The sequence below is a fragment of the Cinclus cinclus genome, chromosome 7 (assembly GCF_963662255.1).
Source record: "Cinclus cinclus chromosome 7, bCinCin1.1, whole genome shotgun sequence".
NCBI classification, from domain to species: Eukaryota; Metazoa; Chordata; class Aves; order Passeriformes; family Cinclidae; genus Cinclus; species Cinclus cinclus.
This window is the reverse complement of record NC_085052.1, coordinates 22732273-22747691: the sequence shown is the minus strand read 5'-3', so window position 1 is coordinate 22747691 and position 15419 is coordinate 22732273. Positions and strand designations below refer to the sequence as shown.

General features: G+C 37.2%; 1 protein-coding gene across 11 annotated transcripts in view; it reads left to right on the top strand.

The window, feature by feature from the left end:
- Nucleotides 1–15419, top strand: part of KCNMA1 (potassium calcium-activated channel subfamily M alpha 1) — a 427658-nt gene that overhangs the window by 331213 nt on the left and 81026 nt on the right. For 4 of the 11 annotated variants that reach the window (XM_062496667.1, XM_062496661.1, XM_062496666.1 and 1 more), the window contains one exon: nucleotides 42–50. The exons of 6 other annotated variants lie outside the window; for them this stretch is intronic. In XM_062496667.1, the coding sequence (XP_062352651.1) occupies nucleotides 42–50 (9 nt within the window). Of the gene's footprint in view, nucleotides 1–41; nucleotides 51–5919; nucleotides 6094–15419 lie in introns of all 11 variants that reach the window. One more of the 11 variants, XM_062496660.1, reaches the window with a different exon arrangement.

The following is a 15419-nucleotide window of genomic DNA, read 5'->3' as shown; positions in this document are numbered from 1 at the left end:
TGGAACACGGCCCCTACTATATTTTAACTGCACACTGATAGTGATCTATTGTGAGTAAAAATGGGTTCCCTGTAGCCCAGAGTGCGGTCCAACCTGTCTTTCTCTAGCAGAGAGTATTTTTGTTCAGTATTTTGGTTCTTTTCTTTATTTATGTTGCATGTAGCAGTGACGTCATACCCACAAGTTTCTCATCGTTTACACCAATGGAGATTAGGGTGACGTTGAAGAAAATACAGCAGTTTCCCCTTCTTCCACCTATTTGCCCATTTTTCCCACAAGTTTATTTTTTTATCCCTAAATGAAAATAAGGTCTTGGCAATAGTATTTCCTTGAAATTATTCCAGAGGTATCTCATGAATTTTTAGGGATATTGGTTAGGCTGGGGTAATTGCCACTATTGCACTCTTTGCCTGGTTAAATGCAATTCAATTGTCAGGTCCCTCTTTAGTTTCTCGGTACTTTATGCTTTCCATTGCACAGGTGACACAAAGAGTAACACAGCAGTCTTGTGCTGTCCTTACCAAACTTCGTTCTCCCCAACGACAGAAAAAAAAAGTTATGGGGGAAAGCCAGACAGTGAATTGAAAGTGTGTTTTTCAATGTATATACCCAGAGATATCTTCAACAGGAAACAAGCTTCAGTGATTATTTTCCTGAACTTACTGGTTTTGACATTATTTATATAAGTAGACACATACTGACTTCTCAGGACCTTAGATGCAAATTTTTACAGTATAGAATATGAGCTTTATGGACCACTTCATGTCAAACTAGGTCATACCACTTAAAGTTGTACAGAATCTAGAAGGCTCTCATCAGCCACTTTGTGTGCACACTCATGGCGAATGCAGCATTTGGGACATGGAAAGAATTTGCTGCTTAGAAGCACAGGTGCTGCAAAGAAATTTACTGGTTATAGGGCAGTGTTGGGATTATATGGGCTTGTTCTTTTGAAGAGCAGGGGGGATTGAGTATCTCATAGCTGCAGTGCAGTGTTCCTGTGCCAGATTGAGGCTGTAACTACTGTGTAACTGTGGCTATTCTAAGTAAAGGAGGCCATGGAACTTCAACATTTTACCAGATATTCTGAATTTTTTTGTCTTATTCAGGTCTATTTGTATGTATTATTCAGGTCTTAATCAGGATTGTTATATTTCCCCTCAGCTCTACACACTGTAGGGTCTTGCAAAGAATACTTTATGTTCTTGATAAAGTTCTGGCCTTCTTGAAATTATGGTGGCCTGCAATTTTGATTAACATTATTTACTATCTATTTTACTGTGGTGCCCTGCAAACTACACTGAAGGATTGAGATCCTGTTGTGGAGGAAAATATTCAATGAGAGAACAGAAATTTCTCCAACCATCTATTTTTGGCCAGTAGAATGACGCAGCAGAAAGACAAAGCAGTAGGAAAATGCAGATAGTGAAACAGGTCAGCATGATAAGAATCAACAATAAAACAAATAAATTCATTCTGTTGATAAAATGGTGAATCCTATTGACTTTGAGGCAAAATACTGGAAGTAATCTGGATTTATCTGTAGCAATGTATTTATTTTAAATACGTTCTTATGCTGAACTAAGGAAATTAGAAATCTTTCTGAACTAAAGAAACTCACTTAAATGGTAATAAATAAACAAGTAAAGGAGTTCTTCATGCTGTGAAAGAGCTAGAAAAGAAAAGGTCATGTAGTTTTGTTTTTTTTCCATTTCCCCAATAGCTTAAGTTTATTTAGAAATGCAGCTTGCTTTGAGAGTACACTGGCTGAGAGTCTTCTGTAAGGTAATGAAGGAAAGTTTATGATCAGATTTGAAAATTAAAATGAATTGGTCTATAAATGTGTCATTACATCAAAACTGTTGAGTCATTTTTATATCTACTAAAATAGGGCAAGATATCCACTCAGATATCCTGCTGTTTTACAGTTTTGCCATAGAGCAGCGCCACGTGAATTGGAGCAAACAAGTTGTCTTTGATGGCAAAAAAATGACCAAGCTCACTTGCTAGTCTTGAACTTGTCTTGTACAAATTAAATAATGGAGAGGTAGATTTTCCCATTGTGTTAAGGTTAATAAATTCTCACAAACAGTTTAAGGTACGCTGCTGTATTTTTCAGGAAACTGAAACTGTGCTGGGGGAAGTCCTGTCTGTGTTTCAGTCTCATGATGCCACCCAGCATTGCAGACAGGCGATCACACCGGTCTGGTCGCCCTCTAATGCTGAGTTTTCACTCATAGTTTGAATCACGAGAACTTGAAGAATTGAAATAACGTCGTGCATTTCAATTCTGAAGTGTTTTGGGACCTTTTTCTACCTCTTTGTAGCATTGGGCGGTCAGGAAAGCTCCCACTGCTGCTGCTGGGCAGCTGCTAGCTGAGAGAGATCCACTAGATGTCCCCGGAGCTCTTCTGTGGCTCTGCTGAGCCCGGGGAAAAGCACCGCAGTGACGGGAGCAGCACCAGGATGGGATACAGCCCACGGTTTGCAAAAATTCAGGAAAGAAGAAGGAATACTTTGTTCTGCTTTCTTTAAAGAAGAAGGAAAAAAAAAAAAAAGGAAAAAATAATAAAAAAGAGCTGTTCCTTGACATTTTAGGTAGAGAATAATCTGCAGTTTCCTTTGCTTATTTTTGCAGCTGGAAATATTTCCCATTAGTGTTTGTGAACTCTAAGAACCACTTCAGATCCAGACAATCTACACATTTTAACTGTGCTTTTTGACTTTTAGAGATCAGAAAGTAAGATATTGTGAGAAACTTAGACATCTGGGGAGCTATTCTCTTTTTTTTTTATAGAATGGAAGGCTACTGTCTTCTGAGAAAAATTGCATCTAAAAGTTTCTAGAAGTATTTATTTTATAAGTAATTGAAAAAAACTTTGCTCTCCTTATGCTCTTAATGAGTAGTTCATACGTGCCTTGTTTTGTAAATTATTTAACCAGTCTTAACTCAATGTCCATAAAAACTTCCCCTGATATTTTTACTGATTATTTTTACAAATGTTGTGTAATTGTCATCCTATTAAGTAGTAGGATCTGTTTTTTCTTATCCTATTTATTATTCAATTAAAAATAGGGGAGTAGTTTCCTTTATGTCCCAACTTTTGTTTTCACTAGTATCAAATTGCAATTCTATTCAACATTTATAACACTTCTAGGAATAGAAATGAGTTGATTCTTATGCAGGTTCTACAGATGTCAAATAAATTTAACACACCCAGAGGCTGTTCTTAAGGTCCCCCTGTCTCTCTGATGATTCCCATTTTCTGTTAACGTTTATGGAAGTTTTATAGAAAATGGTATGTGTGTGGCTGAACCATTTAAAATCATTTCTGTCCTGTCTTTGATCTTGTCACTAGTCATCCCTACTAACGATGTGTGTACTGTTTTATTTAAAATAAGTATTGTATTTGGTGTGAATGTAACTGACTGTATAAAAGGAACGAAGAGTAACAGCATGCTTTCTTTCCAAAAGTTATTGCTCTGATATGCAGTTGCTTATATACTGGTTTAAATCCTTATGGCAAGTCCTTTCTGCTACTTGTATTTCCAGGTCCAAGCCTGTTTCCTGCATGTTAATGATGTGAAATATTCAAATGATGCATGATCTCCAGAACAACTGACAATAATAGTTAAAAACAGTCCCTGAAGGGCATTGCTTTTGAGAAACGCCATCATGTCCTTCCCCTATTGAAGAGAAGGCCTTAAATTTCCAACTTTATTGGTTTAAGTATGATGAAAATGATACAAAAAGTTTTCCTTCCTAGCCTTCTTTGCCCTTAAGGAATATTTCTTTTTAATTTCCATAAATGTGTCCTATCTTATTATTGACTGTTGACAAGATATGGCCAGAAGTAAATGAAAACCAGGGACTGTTACTAACCAATGACATAGCAGTTGAGAATTTATGAGCAGTGTGTTTTGCTACAGTGTTTGGTTAGAAAAAGTCCTTCAAAACAGCTATAATTACAGCAAAGTGGGCCTGCTTTTTTACCTCACCTATGGTTAGTGTGTCTCACAAATGCCCTTTATTTTTCTTTCATTTCCTTAAAAAATAAGAAAGTAGGCATACTGGAAAGACTGTCACACTTTTGGTAACTTATTTCACTTTTCTTTTGCTGTCCAACTTTTCAATTTTAAAGAATGTGTTGGGAAGAGTTAGACAGAGGGAAAACATGGGAAAATGCTGTTTTGAATTTTCTGTGTAGTTTGAATGTGTATGCATCAAAAGCTGCAGTGGAAACCTTCTTACTAAAAGCCAAGCTCTGAGGAATGATGTACTATGCAATGAACAAGCCTGATGCTGCATGATGAATTTCTGAACAGCTGTGAGATAACTCTACTAGGATGCTAAAAGAACATGGCATTAGTCATGTGAGCAAAGTTTTAGAGGAATGGAGTCGCTGCTGAAGAGATCACTCATTCATCTCCCTCAATGCCTGTTTTCCACAATCATAATGTTACCCTTGCTTGACAAATATACTGTATGGCAAGCCATCAAGGCCTTAGAACAGGACTTGACCCATTTGAGTGATTTCAATCCCTCTTTCCTGGTGACTGTGGGATTAAGAAACTGGAAAAAAAAATTCTTTTAAATTAAATGCCATTACCACAATGCAAAAAAGGGCATCATAATGTGAAGGTACAGGCCAGAGAAACATTACCTTTTTTTATGCATTTTCTTTTAAGGTTTTGTTTTTGCCTGTCAGTGTTGTTTTGTTTTTAGTATAATTGAGTCAGTTCAATCTAAACCATTACCAAAAGTTGGTTCAGTCCAACATGTGAAGCAATCTAAATGGTCTTTGGATTTCTTGAGATGTAAACATACCTAATTCAGATGATATACAAAATTCCAGGATAGTAATTGCACATGCATTTATAAAATAGGATGCTCTGTATTTCTAGAAATACATAACAAGGACATTCAGAGGACTGAAAGATAAAGATGTTCTGTCTAACCTGGCACTTGTTTTGGAACCAACACCTACTTCTACGTTCAGTTTTTTTAAACTTTATTGACTTCTGAATTCAGAGCAGAAACCATGCCAATGATTGGTTCAGCATGTTTCAGTGGACCAATGCTCTGTGTGCTTTTGGTGATGCCTTATTTGTGAACTGATCTTAAGGTCAAGCATATTTACCATTTTTAGTTTTGTCTCTTACATGGGCAAATTTTGGTATTCTGTCCAGAGTTAATTTGAATTCCTGAGGATATAATGTAAGCAAAATTAATTATTTGAAAAATTTTATTAATACCATGTGACTCTTGCATAATGTGTGATTAATTGCAGTAAAGAAGTTCCTTGGCACAGTTTAATACGGAGAAATTATTATAATACGTTAAAGAATAAATTTATTTATATATATGTATATATGTGTGTGTGTGTGTATGTATAATGCATATGTGTGTACGAGCGTGTGTATGCAAGAATATATGTGTATGTGTGTTTCTGTGTGTGTATGCATACATATATATATTTATATATAAAGAAACCTCTGATTTTTACAGGAAACAGGATAGGCCAAAAATATCTAATGGACTAGCAACTTTGTTTTAATTTTAACCCAATGGTATTAATTGTGCCAAGGGAAAGGCATATTCTTAGTATTCCGTGCTTTTATTGTGTTCTATTTTGATCCAAACACTTGACTGTAAAGATTAATTTTTCCCCATGACTGCGGTCACCCTCTAAGACTGAACAGAAATAAAGAGCAATTAATCTTTTGCCCTACTTTTAATGTACAGCCAAAGTGTTATCAATAATCTCATTGCATTTTTTTTTCCTGGGTCAAGACTGTTAACATTAACTAAGGCCGGTATTAAATCCCTTAAATTACCTTCCAGCTGCCTTGTTATATATATAACCTTGCCATTAACCTGCTGCTCTTCCTCTCCTCCCATCCAACACATGGTTATAGCCAAGATGTCCATCTACAAGAGAATGAGACTGGCATGTTGTTTTGATTGCGGACGCTCTGAGCGTGACTGCTCTTGCATGTCAGGCAGTGTACATAGTAACATGGACACCCTTGAGAGAGCCTTCCCACTTTCTTCTGTCTCTGTTAATGATTGCTCCACCAGTTTACGTGCCTGTAAGTTTTAACACCAACACATGCTGTTCCATGTCTGTGGTGTCTGTGGTATCATCCCTGTCTTGTGTCGTGCACTGTAGTTCTGTGAGTTTTACTGGGCTGATGCTTTTTTTAAAAAACCAACCCCAAATTTGATTACAACTCTGTATTTATATTTCTGGTTTTTATTTTTTAATGCAAAAGAAATTGTAAATCATTATTTTGCTTTGTGTGCTCTTTATGAAGCATCCTCTTGGAATAGCCTATAGGACCTTAGTAGTGCAGTGTGGTGACATCTTTTCTATTTAGTTAATACAATACAAATTTTCATTAATTAAGCAATAAGTGCTTCGGTGGAGGATCAGACCTGTGTCAAAATCTGTGACTGGTACCAAGTGGGTAGCTTTAATAATACTGGCTCTAGAGCACCATACAATGGGTAATGAATAAATACACAGGATACAACATAGTAGCTGAACTGTAGTAGCTGGAATTCTATTCTGTGCTGCTACTTTTATCTTTAGTTTTGTTTGTAACTCTTCCTTCTCAGTAAGGCAGGATCTTCAATCTAATACTGAAGACACAGAAATGTTTGTACTTTTTGTACAAAATGGTTGTACTTTTTGTATAGTGCCATTTTAGAAAAACTAGGCTGGTGCAAATCCCTAGCACAGATGTTTTGAAATTAAATGTAGAATCTGTTCCATAGGATAGTGACATTCTGGAGCGTGCCCTGAAAGCTCTTTTGAAAGATCAGAATTGAGAGGGAGAAGACAGAGAACCTAGAACAATTATTCATGGCCATTAATTCTTCAGTCAAAGTGTAGGGATTCCAAAGCTTGGATTATCAGTGTGATGTCAACAACTGAGGGAGATTGTTAAGTGGCTTTGTGTTTGTTTGTTTGTTTGTTTGTTTGTTTGTTTGTTTGTTTCATTTTCTTGTCCTCTTTAGTCATTCTTAACAGGCAAAACTATGTCATGGGACAGGAGCTGTTTTCCTTTCCCTATCCAACTGGCAAAGAAAAGCTATAAAATTATTCAAATACAGCTATGAGACTAGATTGGAGTTGTGATCAGGAAGCATGTCCATTTTCCAAGGCAAGTCATTATGGATGAAAGTGCCTTCTGCTATGAAGACTATATTGTAGGTTTTTTTGGTTATGCACCTGGTTGTCTTTTGGTACCATATGTATTGCAGAATGCAGTCCAAGTGGTGAATGATTTGCTTTAACTATTTTGACTTTTGAATTATTTTTCTGGTCACAAACAATCCTATAATTGTTGCATTTCTTTTGTCTGAAGACCATATTAATTAAAAGTATTCTAATAGGATTTCTTGGAGATTTTACAAAAAAGTCCTATCTCTCTATCTGTGTATAAGCACTGTGAGCATCCTAGCTATCTACTTGCTTGCAACTCATGTATCACTGTTAGGTGGATGGTTCCTAGTTTAGGTCCTGTTCTAAATCACAGGAGGTTTTATCCTTTAATGAGACTTTTATCAAGGTAAAATATAGCAAAACATATTTTGTTAAGGAAAGTGGACAAGAAGCCTTCCTGTATTGAGAGTTGCTGCAGGCAGATTTTTGTCCAGTGTAACAGCCTCAGTAACACACCATGCCTGTAGAGTTTGTACGAGTGCAGACTGTTACAGAGAGTATGTGGCTGGGTCCTGGCACTGGTGGTAACAGCAACCAGATTAGGATAAATTAATATGTCCCCTGCAAGTGGGTAAAATCTCTGCCATTAGCACTTTTGGCAAGGAAAGAAAAACTAATTTGTAGGTTTACCATAGCTTTCAAGTCCACTTAAGACTCTGCAGAGGCAGATAAAGTAAACATTTTTGATTGTGTTGCCTGCTGAGCCAAAACCCTCCACAATAATGGTCTTAGTTCCAACAAAAGCCATTGCTTTTTGGGAAACATATTAGAGCTATGTTATATTTTGAAGGGTAAGTGATATTGACAGCTTTGAGATTTTCAGCATCCTATCCTTCAAGGGCCTTTTCCCCCCTTCATCACTCCATCAAATCAAAAGAGATCTCAGTCTTCCCCTTGTGAGACTAGTCACCTTTGACTGTTAATAATAAGTACAAAAATCAATACCAATTCTCACTCTTTGCAAAGCAGCGTAAGCCTTTCTTTTCCAATTAAAAAATATATATGCACACAACGTTGCACTGGCAGGGCTTCAATAGAAATCAGTGTGTTTTCTTTGCAGTGCACGGGGGTCGGGCGATGCCCATCGTGACAGAGCTAGTTAGCTCAAAGAATGGTGGGGAGAGTCAGCTTTTCATTAAGTATGAGCAGATGTGAAATGTAGAGTGTTTGACAATTAGAAATGGCAGCAGCAGGGCCCCAGAATCAAAGTGAGGTCAGATTGGTGGATCAGATTACCTCTCTTACATTCTTCAGTTGTTCTGAAAATCATTTTAAATTAGTGTCAGTGGAGCCATGATGGGTTTTGCCCTTTGTCTTTTATGCTATGACTGTATTGTTTCCCCAGACACTCATTAAAGGTCATTATACTATTACAGGGCTTGCTTTGGTCGTGGTGCCCCAGTTGAGTTGGTTTGCTTCTACAAATGCTTAATGTACTTCTTTCTTTCCTTTTTTTTTTAACTCTTGATTATAAAAGTGGGGTTTTTTTTCCAAGGTAAATAAAATCACAGACCATTGTATGAAGCTTCTTGAAACGATGAGTAGTTTTTTGTAAGAATTAGTGTTGTTTCTAAAAATCTGATGTTGAGTAGAAGATATCAATTTACATATTCGATGGTGTACACAGGTTTTAGTCTTCTAATTGTATAATCTGCACAGAAAGTTAACACTTGCAGTGTATTTTCCACTGTGAACGAGTCTCTGTTATTGTTTCTACTTTCAGCAAATGAAAATCATTTTTTGACTAAATATAATCACATTGAAAGAGCTTTTGAGTTTATGGACTGTTTTCTGGAAAAATACTTGTGTTTTTTTCTAAATGCAAGGAAAGAGAATTTTAAGTCTTTTTTGTGTATACATATTTGTAGGTTTAGCTTTTTTTATTTGGTAGATTGCTACATGAGTTTGAGTGCAATGGTTCGAGTATTTTTTTGCATTGGAGACTCAAGTCAGAGTGAAGAGAGGCACTTAGCCACTGAAAAACCTGGGGTGGTCTATACAATGAAATTGTGTTATTAACAAGTGTGATGTTTCTGCTTAGGTCTGTGCCAAGTCTTAGGGGGTGCCATTCAAATGATTAATTGATGCAGACAGAATCTTAACCCGAACCATGTAATTTCTGTGTTTCTCCACCACCATATGGCTGTGCTTCTCAGGAACGTGAAAAGTTCATGTTCTTAAAGGAAACCTTTCCTAAAGCTATCATTGCACCCATTGCCATGGGAATCTAAATTTTCAAGGATATTCTTGATATTAGGCCCAGACATATCTAATTCAGTTTGTAAGAAAACATGTTTTGGCATGCTCTGGTAGTTCTGAGCAGCTTTATGGGAAGACTTTTGCTTTGGTGAATGTTAGGGATCTCTGGAGACTAAAGGCAAGAACAATTATTACTATATTTTGAATTCAGGGTTCAGCCCAGACTCTTAGGCATCTTACATGGAAAGACCATGCAAAGACAAGTTGGAAAAAGCTTAACTTTTGAAAGAAGCAAAGCATGTGTGCCAGACCCAGTTTAAAGCCATATATTCCATATAGTCTTCTAGTCATATAGTCAGCACGTTTTATTCTGTACAGACAAGTTAGCTGCTGAATCTTTCTCGAAGGGCCTAAAATCACATTCTGCAAGGTTAGGTGAACATTATGCTGGTTGGTAAACTGTTGCAAGGTTGGTAAACAGCTGAAACTATAATTGGTGATGTGACCTTAGCAGGTTAGGCCGAGAAAAGCTCCAGCTTCTTCACTGACCTGTTCCTTAAGACTGCCTGTGTGTCTTTACAACTGAAAAAGCCAAATTCTATACTGAGAGTTGAAATTATCGATCTCCAGGGAGATGGATGCATAGCACACACAGACGTTGGTCAGTGTTGCTAAAACTCAGCAGTTGTATAACTCTGCTTGGGCTTTCTAAATGAGTTGACAATTACTAAGTCCCAGGTTCCAGAAATACTGGCTGAAAAGCCAGCATATCTATTTCTTCTAGAATGCAAGAGAGCATCCTCTGCTTTTCTAACCCACTACTTCTCTAGTCCTGCTGTAGCAGGCAAGACAAGAAGAACTACTTGCTGTCAAGTGTGAGCTGAGGTGCGGGAAGGGCAAATATGTGAGCTGTCAGGAGACAACTTTCAGGGCTAGAATTTTGTGTTCACCCTTTAGCAATAGTGGGTTTCCTTTCACAGGATGTGTATACCACCTTGTGGTAGCTAGACACTGTGAGATGTTCAATCCACCTATGAATATCATCACATTTACATTATATTTATAATGCTCTCATTATGACAAAGTGGGGTAGTAGGCGTAGTACCACTGCTCTGTCCCTCTACACACCTTTTCTGAGCTTCTCACTAAGAAGTGAGACTTCTGCAGTGACCACAAGAGGGAAGTAGACCTGTTTGCTTTGAAAATCTTACTTTTGCACATGCTGCATAAATCCTTTCTCTTTTATACCCACTGACCTTTCTGTGGTCACACTGTCTCATCTTTGTTCTGCACAAAAAGCCAATAGTATGCTTTTAATGTTTTGAGGAAGAAGAGGTTGAAGGAATAAATAGGCACTTGGGTCCTGGAAATGAAAAAACAATTGGGAAAGGAAAGACAGATGCTCTCCTTTCTAAATGGCACAGGGTCCTAAACAAGCAATTATAATCAGGTTGTTGTGTTTTTTACAGCTCACTTCTGTGGAATGACCCCCACCTCTCTATGCTGGACAATGAGAGAGCACCATGTTCTATAGTGTATATTTTTTTTTCTTTTTTTTTTTTTTTTCCATGAGATTAATGAAAATGGAGCATTAGAATGAGACACAGTGCCAAATAAATTCTTGGTAATTCAAAGGCAGAGTGAATATAAATAATAAGCTCATGAAAGGAACTGCGTGCAAAATACTGATTTATGTAAAACTGGTTCCAGATATTGTCCTTTTAGGGTGACAGATTTTTCTTTCAGTTACATCATTTTCCATGCATTCAGTGTTGTATTCCTGAGAACTGACATGACTGTGATGTTTCTTCTAAATACCTCTACAAGACTATGTTTCTCCTTTAAAAATACCAAAAATAATGTAAAAATGGGTGCCTGTGTTTATTTTAGTTGTCACTTTTTAGGAAAGAATACTATTTTAGATAACTCTGTTAAGGTACAAGTCCAGTACAACTGAAAAAAAATCAAGCATATGCATCTTAACAGTTGCTACTGGGAAATAAAGGGAATCACCTTCCTTAGCCCTCTTCTGAGAATGAACCACTGTTGAGAGAGCTGGCATTGCTAAAACTGAACAGTGAGGTTTTAAAGCCTATAAAAGCAGATAATTGAACAGCTGAAAAAATACCACTGTGGGAGAATCCTGTGCTATTTTATAGAGGTCTTATGGTATAGCCAGCCTCATGAAGTCATATCTTCTAGGTGCTGGAGATCTCCATATCTGCCAGCTCCACAGCCTGGAACTGGCAAATCTGAAGCCAGACTATGAGATCTGCTTTCCTGGGACTGGAAATTACTCTTCTACTTTCGGATTTGATTTCTGTCTGCAGTTCTGCATAACCTACTTTCTTTCCATCTTCTTCTCCTTGTTGCAATCACACAAAGATGCATTCCATTAAAGAAGATGGGATGAATTGGCTCATTAAATGCAATCACAGTCTTAACTAGCATTCAAGAACTGCTTGCTGGAGCAGTGGTTTCACTGATCCAACCCTTTGTCTGCCTTTCTTGCCCTCCTGATGGCCAGCCCTCCAGGTGATGCCCTCCTTGATCCAACTGTGTACTTTTTTTCTCTATTGATAACAGTGAGATAGAAGCAGTGATCACAATGGGGTGGTATATGCCCTCATGAGACTCCAAGTACCTATTGCATCACTTTCTTCATATATATGAGTGCACCATGACATTTTTATTTCCTCTTCAAACACTGAAGAGACGACATTAATCACAAAGTGGGGGGAAGTGACATGAAACAATAGGTATTTTGCAATAGGTGACAGTGTAGTTAGGGTCTAAGACAAAAACATGAATCCCTTTTATTGTTTTATACTTCAATAGAATCTGAATGCTGCTAAATTATTTAAGCTTCTTTTGGGCATAGTATGAGCATATAGGTGAATACTGAGATACAGAAATGCAGTAGTAGAAAAAATCCAAGAATGATCCCTCCAAACTAAGATGTTTTCAGAAGGCAGAATGGTAACAAATGAGACAACTTGGCTCATTGCTAGATAATACACATAATGAGGCATGCATTTTTTTTCCGGTGAATTTTGTGATGCAGCATATACCCCTAGGCTGATGAGAGTGAGCTCTGCCCAATTTGTGATGTTTGTAACAAGCAGATGAACTCTCACATCATCATGGGATGGAGTCACTGCTAAGTTTAGTGGGGAAACCTTTGAAGAACTGGGATAGTGGAGGAAGGAAAGATCGATAAGTCTGCATTTAATTCCTTTAGGCCTTTATGTTGAGTAGTGATTTTTGCCAGGGTCACAGGAAGGGACTAGCGAGTTGCTTGCTTTTATGGGTACAAGCTAGGAAAGATGCTGTCTGCATCCTGTGGAGTGAATTTAGCAGAGGGTCTTATGCAAGGTGACATGGAAATTATGTTTGCATTTTTAGTTCCTGAGTGTGGCTGGTTGTCATGAAACTCACCATGACAGTTTCTTACCACCAGGCAGCAGATTCTTCCTGTTACCTCCTTGGTGTGGGACAGATGCTGGCCGGTTGGGTCTCCTTCTCTGCTGCTTTCCAGCTATTTCAAGCGACAGATGCCAGAGCTGGCTCGGTTTCAGCTTGAGCATTTCTGTCATAGCCCTGCCTTGAGCCCAAATTCTGACCTTTACTATATGAAGTAAAGTATTTATGAACAAGCAGTGGCTTGATCCAGAGCAGGCTTAGAGCAAATGTCAAGTGTCAAGTCAGTCTCCTGCCTCCTTATACCACCTGCATTAGGAACCTGGATTAGACCCTAGACTACAGCATTGTCTGCCTTAGGCTTTATGGGTCTGGAGAGACATAACTTATTAAAAAAGAGTTATTAAATTTTTATCAGTTTTATAACGCAATGTAAATGCCTTCTATGAATCTACATTGTATTCATTATCATTTAAAACGTTAATTAAGTCAAAGTTGCATTTAATTTAGTTCTAAATGTGCCTTTGGGAGTCAGCTTTTGAAAACAGCTGCAGGACTGAGAAGCTCATCGATGCTGGGAAGTTGTTAGTACCATTTTTCAGGATAGGTCCCCCAAATTGATTGCCATTTGCACTCTTAGCTCATTTGTGTGGATGTTATTGGGCGAAGTCTCAAATTAATATTAGAACAAAACAGCAGAAAACTCTCAGCTCATGCTAATCATAGAGACACTGATATGTAATTCATGTTCTTTTCCAATTACTTCAAAACCAAAAATTTTTATATGTAAATCCTGTACATATCATGCTATAACATACTATATCATACTGGACATATCATACTATACAATAATATATTTTCTTTTATATCCTTATTCTTTGGCTCCTTCTATAATTCAAGGAAAAACATGGTTACCTACTTGGAATATTTCCCCTCAGATTGAGAGAAAAAGAAATCTTCTGGGTTACATTTTACACATTTCATATAATCTGAAGATACTGTAGTATATAGAAGGAGCTGCTCATCGAAGCATACAACAGACAACAATATAGTTTAAACATATAAAGTAGAATGTAGTTTAGTATAAAACCCCCCATAATGAAAGCCCTTGCTTTATGTATGGCAGTGTTTTTGCTTTTGATACATTTTGATATAAAAGCAGGAGAAATGGAAAAAATCAAACACAGTGAATCCATCATCTGATTATTCCATGAGACCCCAGGCATATTTAATATGTGCATACCTTTAATCAAGTTTTTAGTAACATTAATAGTCACTAATATAAATACTATGTGGCTCATACTTCTCAAACTGGATGCAGGGGCAGCCAACCTATTTTTTACCTAGGCTAGGAGAATTTATTGAATTAGAACAAGAGCTCTTCAGATTTTATCAAGGTCAGTGTAGGTCCAGCAGAGTGGATTAGCCCCCAGTCTGGAAGTCAGAAGCAACTTACGAGGCAATTTTTCTGGGTTTTTCTATTTTCTGTTGAGTACCTAGAACCTTCTGAGGTACTTGTGTATGCCAGGAAACACAACCTTGTGAATTATTTATATTCTGCATGAAGAGGAGATAGCTGTCATATAACTCCATATGTGGTTCTTGAAGTGCCACAATGCTGTATTGTTGCTTTGACTGGGGTTATAGTAGACAGGAGAGGGTTGAACAGGACACATGAGGAAAAATTTTAATTTGTTTTTAAGAAATCATAAATACATTTATTTCAGTATGTAAGTTATTAACTGTGTTGATAATATACTTCAAAATAGGTTAAAGTTCAGTCATCCTTTCTCTGTTTGAGGATATTCACCAGCTTTTTTTTAGCATTTAAAAAATATTACAATGGTATATTTTTCCTTTTGATACTTTACTTAATATTAAATGCTGTAATTCTGTTATTCACTTATTATCAAACATTTTAGGAAGCATAATGTGTGCTGCCTCACAGAGACATGCTTCACTGATACTGATCAGATCTTGTTAGCCCAGTACAAATATTCTCAAAATGAAGGGTGGAAAAAAGCATTATTACTGTGTAAAGTGTGTCCAGAGTTATCTGGTCAAACACTTCTGTGTGCATTTTAGTTTGACTGGAAATTTTACCTAGGCAAATGGGAAACAAAAGTGCCACAAGGCAAAGATCCCAATCTTGACTGTGCCACTGACTGACTACGCCACTGTAGTTCTTCTTCCCCTCAGAGAAGGAAAATACTGTATTCTCCATCTATTATACTATATTACATTTTGTACTGGGAAGTGCTGTGAGATCCTTATATTTTGAAGTCCTAAATATAAGCCTGAATGTCCTTTTGACATAGTTATTCCCCTTCAGAGGCCAATTTTCAGATTTTCTGATCTTCGCTTAAGAATGTAGATGCACAGCAAGAAAAAGAGTAGAGTGAAATGGGGTACAAGACAGAAGGTGTAGAGAAATAACCATAGCTGCCTTGCTGTGGTATAATTTAGAGAGGTGTAGAAAGGGTATACTGTATGACAGGGCAGGAGTAACTGAGTTTATCTGCATCAGCAAAGAGGTATTTCTACTGCTGTATTTTTAAAATAATCTGA